At 35.7% G+C, this 9,924-nt stretch overlaps 1 protein-coding gene across 3 annotated transcripts in view; it reads right to left on the minus strand.

Annotated features, from left to right (window-relative positions):
- LOC108354668 (probable phospholipid-transporting ATPase VD) overlaps positions 1 to 9,924 on the minus strand; it is a 361,569-nt gene that overhangs the window by 19,343 nt on the left and 332,302 nt on the right. The window contains exon 17 of one of the 3 annotated variants that reach the window (XM_017605855.1): positions 8,505 to 8,708. The exons of the other annotated variants lie outside the window; for them this stretch is intronic. Coding sequence (XP_017461344.1) covers positions 8,705 to 8,708 — 4 coding nt within the window. The 3' untranslated portion in view covers positions 8,505 to 8,704. Of the gene's footprint in view, positions 1 to 8,504; positions 8,709 to 9,924 lie in introns of those variants that run through there. 3 annotated transcript variants of the gene reach the window in all.

Genomic DNA, 9,924 nt, shown 5'->3' on the forward strand with positions numbered 1-9,924 from the left:
CCAACAACTGTGCCAAGTTTGGAAGAAATAGGTGCAGCGGTTACCAAGATATACATATGAAACCATAAGTGGGCGTGGCTACGCCCATTTTCCAAAAATTTATAATATTCATGTTTTCCGTCTGAAACTCATTGTAAGTATCAATTTTGAGTGAATTATCTTCAGTAGTTACTAAAATATCGCAGTTTTCGTATTTCTTAAAATTACCGTTATATGGGAGGTAGGCGTGGTTATTATCCGATTTCGCCCATTTTCAATACCATCCGTCCCACGCCCAAAAGAAGTTCACGTACCAAGTTTCGTTAAGATATCTCAATTTTTACTCGAGTTATCGTGTGCACAGACGGACGGACGGACGGACGGACAGACAGTCACCGCTTAATCGATTTCTCTTTTCATTCTGATCATTTATGTATACATTTGTCTATATCTATCTCGATTCGTTTTGCCTGTTACAAACAACCGTTATGTGAACAAAGTTATAATACCCTTGTGCACAAGTGCGCTCGGGTATAAAAATATTACTTTGTTTTTGTTGTGTACATCATTTAGAAATTGAACAAATGGATTTTGATTCTGCATATTTAAATGGTTGGTTATCATTGGAAGTATACATTTACGAACCACAAGGCTATCAAACTGGACAAAACAAAGTATGTAAATTGCAAAAAGCTCTTTATGGTTTCGGAGAAAGTCCAAGAGCTTGGTATGAGTATCTAAACATATTTATGAAAGAATTAGGCTTCATCCGAAGCAATTATGATTATTGTTTGTACGTTAAAGATCAAAACAAAGATCCAATATACATTCTGATATTTGTTGATGACATGTTGATTTGTTGCAAAAACAGAAATAAAAAATATAAAAGAAAATTTAATGAAAAATTTCTCAATGAAAGACTTGGGTAACGTTACTAATTACACTGTGCAGCAAGAAAAATCAGCCTCAATAATTCCAACGCGGAATGAAAGTAGACCACTGGATAAACAAAACAGCCAAAGGATTTCGCAAAGTTAGTTCGATTTCCTTTCTATGGCCTCTTGAAGTTGAGATATTTTTGACCTTTTTTTTCAATATTAGTGAGAATAAAAATATTTAGGGAAAAATGCATTACTTACCGTTAAAATATGGGAATTTCAGAAAACCAAAACTTTTTTGGCGGTCGGACCTATGGGACCTCTGGGGTCCAAAATAGGGGCTCGAGAATGACTTAGAATAAGTCTCTATTTGATGAGTTTTATTTGTAAATCTTCTAAAAATAAGACGAAAAAATTATATATTTTTTCCGATAACTGTCTTAGTTATCGAGTTATCGAGTTTTTATTAATTTTTTTGTAAATGGGCCTTTTAAGCTATGTGGTTCTAGGCTTTTTTGATGTTGATGGGAGCTCGAAATGTTGGCTATCGTCATTTTTAACATTTGACTTGGAATCAGAAGCACGCACTATATCTGCTTCTCTCTCTGACCTATTGATTTCAATATCTTCTAGGTCTTGAAACAAGTTTTTACTCCACCAACAAATTTCCGCTAGAATGGCGTCAGGCCTCTTTTTTCCTTTGTATCTGTAATGTATTTTATAAGTATGTGTTATCAAGCAAAAAAAACGTATGTTACCGTATTTCAAATGGAATAGCAACTTGGTGGTAGCGTTCACCTTGTTCGTCGGACTCGGTGGCCAATTGTCTACTAAAATAGTCCAAATGATGGTGTAAGAAGTGAATTTTTAATGACATGTTGACACCAATTTTAGAGAATGCAGCCATCATTGTTTGTACAGAGCTTTGATAGGTATTAGATCTAGTTTTCCCCAAAAAACCCTGTATAACTTCTTTAATTGAGCGCCAAGCTATCAACTCGGGATCATTTAAAACGTCATCAAATGATTGAGTTTTCAAAAGTTTTCTTATGTCTGGGCCATTCACAACGCCTAAAAAAAAGTTAAATGAAATCAATATGATTTAAGGATCTCTATTTTAATACAACAAATGTTATATGTATTACAGATTTACCTTCTTTCAGTTTGCTTTCACTGAGACGAAAAAATTTGAGCCAAAACTACATTGACTTCTTCTCTCTTTGATACCGTTTTCAAGAAACTTTTCACAATGCCAAGTTTGACGTGTAAGGGCGGCAATAAAACTTTGTCTTGCGGTACTAATGGTTTTTGAAGACTGGTTGGTTGAAATAACTTTCATAAGCACACCTGAATTCTTCGGTAAAATATCCATGTTTTGTCATTTTTGGAGTGAATTGGCCACAGACGTAACAAAAGTTATTAATATTACATTCCATTTCTATTAAAAAAAATGCACTTTTTATTTAGAATAAAATTAACTTCAGTGAAGCTTTCGCGATATTAGACTAGCGTCGATACTTTTCAAAAATCTACTAAAATTCATCGCATTGCTTTTCTCTGACTTTGCTCCAGTTGTTATAAAAAGCAACTTAAAACAAAAACCGTTAGAATTCAATACATACTGCTTAATTGAAAGGCATTAACGACTGTGATATTCACTTATCTCATTGATGCTATGGGCAATGTTGATGTTGTTTTTGTTTATATTGAAACAAATGTAAAGTCATGTGTTTGAACAATGAACAAGAGCAAGTAAATAAACAATAACGGGACTAAATACTGGCGACGTTTGTTAACCCATTACAATACGGAAATTTGACAAAATATATGTAAATTACATAAAATAACACGCGAAGAAAAAATTATTTTTTAAAAAATCGATAACTCGATAACTAAGACAGTTATCGGAAAAAANAACTAAAGTTACAGCAATCTAGTGAGACGAATGAAAGAATAAAATATAGAAATTTGATAGGTGAGGTATTGTACATTAGTACCGGTACGAGGCCGGACATTGCCTATAGTGTAAATTATTTAAGTAGATTCCGAAGTTGTTATAATGAAACTCATTTCAAGTATGCGTTAAGGGTGCTAAAATGCTTATATAAAACTAAAAATTTAAAATTAAAGTACTTTGACAATTTAAAAGGTAGAATACTTGACTGCATGGTTGATTCTGATTTTGCAGGAGACAATATTGATAGGAAATCAACAACGGGCTTCATTATCAGAATGTATGGGAATTTAGTTTTTTGGAAAACACATAAACAAAATAAAGTAACTAAATGTTCAACATTCGCTGAGTATACTGCAATGTCAGAAGCAGTAACTGAAGTACTTTTTGTAAGAAATTTGTTAAATGATGCTTTCAAATTAAAGTTAGAAAAGCCAATAAACATTTTTGAAGATAACTCAGGTGCAATAGCAATTGGAAAGTTTGGGAACTTCACAAAAAACTCTAAGCACATTGAGGTACAATATCACTATATCAACGAGAATTATGAAGATGGTTTAATTGTCATTGTCAAGATTGATTCCGAGTATAATTTTTTAACTAAAAATCTGTATAAAGCAAAGTTTGTAAAAAATAGAAAATCGTTAAATTTAGTTTAAAAAATTGGGTAAATTTATTAATTATTGAAATACGAAGAAAAACTGTTGCCTTGTAAAATAGTAATAAGTTAAGATTTAAAAGATGAACAATATTAATGTAAGGAGGGGTGTTGTAATGTATACATTCATATTGTTCATATCTAAAGTAATGAGAGCCAATTGACATTAGCTCACACTACACAAATGTAACCTGGTATTTCAACACACCAGACCAATGCTGAAGTGGCAGGATCATAGAAGAATATTGCGCACGCTTGGCAGAGATCTCACAGGTGGAAATAAGATCATAGGTAAAACGCATTACATCGAAAGGGATTAGTATTCCATATGGAATCACAGCGCTACTATTCTTGGCATATGTGTGAGGAGGATTCCGTTTTTTAGTCGTTTCAATTAAAACTAAAAGTGTTTACTTTACAGACTGATTTTGATCTTATTAGGCGCCGCGAAGCAAGCGGGCATTTGCTAGTCTATATATAAATAGGCAAGCATGAATAATTGGGAACAATTTTCTCCTATGTTTCTTAACCGATTCGAATAATTGTGGCTTTGTTGGAAAGGTGTTTCGGAGGAGGAGTGCACAAACTTTTTACTTTTCCGATAGGTGGCACAGGGGCCGAGCTATACTAAAAAATCGCATTTATAGTGCGATGTGCTTCAAACTCAGAATATACATTAGAGTGGAGCGAAAAAACACTTTTTCCGAATTTACAAACGTAATAGCGCGGAAAACTTGCGTAATTAAAGACAAATAAAACGCAGAAAAAAATTTTGAAATTGATAAATATCTTCCATTCGCGCGATGAGGTTAAAGATTTAAATTTAAGAGAATGTTGTTTGGTTACGAAATTTTGTATGCCTCTTTGTTTCATACTGTAAATGCAGCACTTAGCCCGTTTCATAGAGACTAGAAACGACACAGAACTCACCACGAGTAGGGGGCTGCACTTTGAGTTCCACCCCGTCCTCCCCAACCATCCAACCATATTCTACCGCGGTAGGCATTCAAAGTATTACCAAGTAAAAATGCTATAATTTTGTCTATTTTGGCTATTTTTATTTAAAACATCAGGTCATCATAAAAACATGTTAAATTTTAAGAAAAGTGTATTACAGTTCGATGTAGCCACCTTTAGCGCGATTAATAGCATCGAGTCTGTCCGGGAATGCTCCACAGTCTGCACGAATGTGATCTAGTAGTCCATCAGACCACATTCGTGCAGCATCTGAAGCATTCACGGACATACTCGAAGCTATCATTTTTTTAAACTTGACATGTTTGTATGATAACCTGATGTTAAAAAAAACACAAAGAATTGACAAAATTGTAGCATTTTTAATTGGTAACACTTCGTGTGCCTTCCCTGTATAAAAGTACACATTTACTGTGTAAATGCAAACTCTGATTTTGTATCAAACTTGGGCATGTTTTCCCTTCATTTTAGAGCCGATATGATGAATCCATCTCTATTTTCAAATCCCACCACTTTTTCTGCTGACACACAGCTTGCGTGTGACAGAGAAAATTTCGAAAGTCCCAATGAGGAATCTCTTCTGCTTCAATTAGTCGAGAAATTTCCTCGATTGAAACTTTCCTTAAGAGTGGTGGTGAAAGTAGTATTTGATTACTCCAATCAATTAAATCACTGTAATCAGAGGCGCCAAAGTTTAACTTCGGAATAATAAAGTTGCGTATTCCAGAATTTTTATGATGTGCTTTGTTAGTCCGAGCCTCTAAAATGCGGCTGAATGCAATCTCTCTAATTTGCTTTTTTTCATCCAGACACATGGACAACAGCAGGTTCTCCGGATGCGCGAAGTAAGCATAATTTTGTATTACAGGAGGAACGACCTCCTGCAACGTTTGTGTTAAGCTTTTTGATGCCTGTATCATCCAGAAGAGATTTTTAGGTCCATCTAATATTGAGCTATGTTTTTATTTTTATAGAAAATCATGCTTGAACGTAACATGTAAGAGTAAATTCAACTATTTGAATAAAAGCAGTAGATGGTTTTGGTGTTGATATATACAATCTGAGTATATTCAGGGCTATCACAGAATCCATCGTAGCTTCGATTTTCGTGAAATCTACGAAAGTGCTATCACAGAATCCGAATGGCTACGAACGTAAATTCGAAATTCGTACAGAGCCTTCATTGAATCCATTCGTAATGAAGATTCGTACAGATACTCTACGACGAGATTATGCTGTCGGAACAAAATTTAAAATCACTCAATCTTAAAAATAGTGGAAGAAAGCTGCTTTATTTTTAATATTAAATATTTATTATACTCCAAATTTGTTTTAGTTTGATATAATTCCATATATTTGTGTAAACGTAGATGTAAAATACCAATGCCATACATACATACATATCTGCATACACGCATCCATCTACTAGACGCTATTTAATGAATTAATATTTTGTATGAATCGAGGAAATAATAGTTTAGCAACAATTTATTAGAAAATAAACCTAATAACTTAAATATCATACAAATTTATTACAAAAAAAAATAATTTTTTATTTAAAATAATAAAATCTAAGCTAAAAATAAACTAAAAAAATTTTTATTAAAAAAATAAACAGAAATCAAATAAAAAAAGAAAAAAATCTCCACTGCCCCACGACTCGGACTCGAACTCGGCTCTCTCAATTGGCAGTCTAGTGCTTTGCACCTCGGCCATTGCGCCTGATGGGGCAGCGTGAGCAAAATGACATACATAAATGTCTGTTGTTTCCTTTGCACTAACTGATTTCGAATCAGCATTCGAAGCTGGCAACGATATTTTCGAGTTCACTCGGATTCAGTGATAGCAATTTTTTCGTATTCGTAGCGGGCATTTGAATTCGTAGATTTTCTACGATGGATTCCGTGATAGCCCTGGTTATTTATTTGCTGTTGTTAGCAAGATCAAGAGGGCATTCCCCTATTTGAATAGCTTGAGAGATGCGCAAAAGATACTTTTGATCTTTGCTGAGATAATTAGTGTCTACATTCGGCAGAAAGCCATCAATGATTTTAAATTTGACTACGGGTAATATATTACAATTTAAGAGTGCCTTTCCAATTGGCTGGGAAAACGACTTTAGTCCAGATATTCAAAAACATGTCTAAATGGAAGTTCGTTAAGGTGTAACATGCAAACAACCCATTGTACTTCTCGTTGTAAATAAGTTTCACTATGATGAATAACACCATTTTTCCAGCCAGTATTTGCGTTTGTTCCATCACATCCCACAACATCCAACTCTTGAAGGGAAAGAGAACATAGACTGACTAGATCGAATATTATTGCCTCCTTTATAAGTTTTGCGCTTCCAGATTTTGGTACAACATGGCTAAGGTATCGAGACCCAGGTTCTTCAATTAGAGACACGTGTTCTTCTGTAATAGTACGTCTAAAACGCTTTGAGCCTGCTATCTCGATGTTAAATGTCTTATCTTTGCGATCATAAAAAATAAGCTTCGTATAGAATATGTGATTTGTATATTCTGCTGCAAACTTGTCCTTATTTTCGGTTTTTCTCTTCTGACTTTGCTTCGATCTGTTACAAAAAGCTTTGTCTGATTCGGATATGACTCCACCATCAACAAGTGTACTAGATATGATTGCTGCGGTTACTCTATCAGAGACGCCATATCGGTCACATTCCAAAGCTGTATTTTTTAGATTAAACGACTTAACACCAGATAATGTTGAATCTTTAAAATAATCTGCTATTCTTTTCGGAGGCTCAAATGTTTCCCTTTGTGTAGGAGGCGGCTGACAACGAGTCGGTTTAGAAGACTGTCTTTCTTCATCTGTGTCGTCACAAAATGATAGTACAACGGAAGAACTTACTTTCTCCGGACATAAGCGAATGTACTCGTTTTGTTTTCTTTCGTTCGTCTTGACGCTTGTTAAGTTTCATAGATGTTTTGCGATCAACGCTAGAAATTTTGCCCTCTCGGTTGGTTCATTGATCATATATAAACTTTAGTTCAATGGAGGGAATTTTTCTCGACCTTTCGCATGTACATGTTACAGTTACGGGATTTGAACAGATGCAAAGAGCAAAAGACCTGTCACAAGTGCAGTTTAATGTCAAAGAGCACTTGCAGGATGTCACATCAAATAACCATGCCAATGAACTTCTAAACTCTGCAAGCTTTGATTGATATGTTGAGCCCATATTTTTGTTGTCTCTTTCGAATGACTTTTTGTCATTTATGTACTTACTGTGATAGTCCTGAATTTTTTTGATAATTCTATTCTTTGATACTACTGGAATAGAAGCTTTTTTGTAAATTGCTTCGATCTTCTCTGACACAATGTTAGCTACATCAGAAAAACATACATTAGTCCTATTGATTTTCGACGAAAGATTAAATCTTTCCTTATTGCAGCATCGTAGAATATCACCATTAGTAGAAAGTGCAGCGTTTGGCAAATCCTTAGCATTGCCAATTAGTGGACATTCAAATGAATGTCTTGTTATAGGTTTCCGTTTCTGAGTAGTAACCTCCGTTGAGAGAACAAACTGAAGGCCCAAAAGGATTATGGATGTGTTAATATTTTAAATAAAGTTTTGCGATATATTGGTATTTAGTGAATCAATAACAAAAAACAATGAGAAAAACAAAATTTTATTTTATAGTAAAATGGAAATGCAAACGCAATGGCAAAACCTTAATTAAGTGAGTCAACTTCAAGAAATGAGTTTCAATACATTTGTATTTGCGTTATATATGTACTAGATAAACCAGCCATGCCCAGAATTTTCGAAGGGAAGTGCGAACTTGGTTGCTTCTAAAATGAACTCTATGCATCGTTGCAGGGAATGTAGAAATTTAGCTTTCCAATATAAATATGTGCATACATATGTATGTAGTAAAAAATACCGTACCAGAACAGACTCGGTAAATACTCCATATTTTACAGGTAAGATCTGCTTCAGTTGAAATCTGGCAGGTATTAAATAACAAAAAAACTAATTTAAATGTGAATAATTCAGTCGAAACTTTTTTAGAACCTTCTTTTATTTCTATTTAAATGAAAGATTTACAAACATTATTAGAATTTATTTCCACGCCAAAATACTTTAGAGATGACACCCGCCATTAATACTTGGACATCTCTTTCGTTGATCGATTGAGCCTATTTTCGCCACATTCTCCAAAATCAATTTTCTTTGCTGAAGTTCTTTGCGCTCCACATCACTTATTTTTAAAGTTACGCATATGAAAATTAACTGTAATAAAAAACAATGATTGCAAAATCAGCACACTAAATAAACGGCTGATCGAGTAGTCGATAAGAAAGTTGTGCTATTTAGAGTACTGCCAGATTTCAAATGAAGCAGATCTTAGCTTTACTTGGTGTATTGAGTAAAGTTTCTATGAATTTCTTAACAGCAATATGAAAATTTTACCGTATTCTACTGGAAATTTTTGTGTACGTGTTAGTTTTTGTACTATTCTAACGTTTGTCTATAGGAAATTTTCGAATTAATTTGTGATTGTGTTTGAGATTTGAAAACGAAAATGTAATTCTATTGGGAGTATAGCCCACTGGGAAAATAGGTAAGCACTTTACGAGGTAAGCCATGTTTTCTTTCAGTCCTTAGTACCAAAATTGTTGTTGTTGTTGTTGTAGCGGCTACAACAACCCCGCCGAGATCGGTTGATATCTCAGTCGTTGTCGTCGAGTTCCACTAACGGCAGCCCTAAGAAGCGTGCAGCCTCTACGGGGTCGGTCCACAGTGACAACGCCGTTAGGGTTGTCGGGTTTTCCGGGCATGCGAAGAGATGTTTCGAGTCGTGAGGGGTCTCTCCGCATGCCGGACACTCATTTGGCACATCCACATTTAGTCTACTCAGGTATGAGTTTAACCTGCTGCAGCAGCCAGAGCGAAATTGGGCTATTGTTGTTCTTGTCTCCCGAGGCAGATGGAGCTCCGTCGCGTCAATGTCCGGGGTTCGTGTGCCTAGAACGGCATTCACAGGTCTAGAGTCTACATAACTCGAGACTGAGTCCCTGTGAATGCCGTTCAGGGCCTGTCTGTACGCTGACGAGTCCAGAGGCTGCTTAATGAGCCTCTGGACTTCGCCCGTCAGTTCGTATAGATGCCTCCTGACGTGCCTAGGTGAGGGCTCTTCCCAACCAGAAACTGCTTGCAGAGCATTATGTTATGCTCCTTAATTGGGAGCATTTTCGCCTCGTCATGGAGGTGGTGTTCAGGTGACATCAGGAGGCATCCGGTCGCTGTCCTGAGTGCGGTGTTCTGTTTGTCTGTAACTTCATCCACTGCGTCTTACTAGTCCCCGGCAACCACTGGTGCTGCGCAGTTTAAAACCGGCCGGCCTATTGCCTTGTATGTTGCCAGCAACGTTTCTTTGTCTTTGCCCCAAGTACTGCCGGCTAGCGACTTGAGGACCTTGTTGCGGCTCTGTACTTTATTGACAATA

The sequence above is a fragment of the Rhagoletis zephyria genome, unplaced genomic scaffold (assembly GCF_001687245.7).
Source record: "Rhagoletis zephyria isolate East Lansing unplaced genomic scaffold, Rhagoletis_zephyria_1.1 Rzeph_scaffold_00158, whole genome shotgun sequence".
Classification (NCBI taxonomy): Eukaryota; Metazoa; Arthropoda; class Insecta; order Diptera; family Tephritidae; genus Rhagoletis; species Rhagoletis zephyria.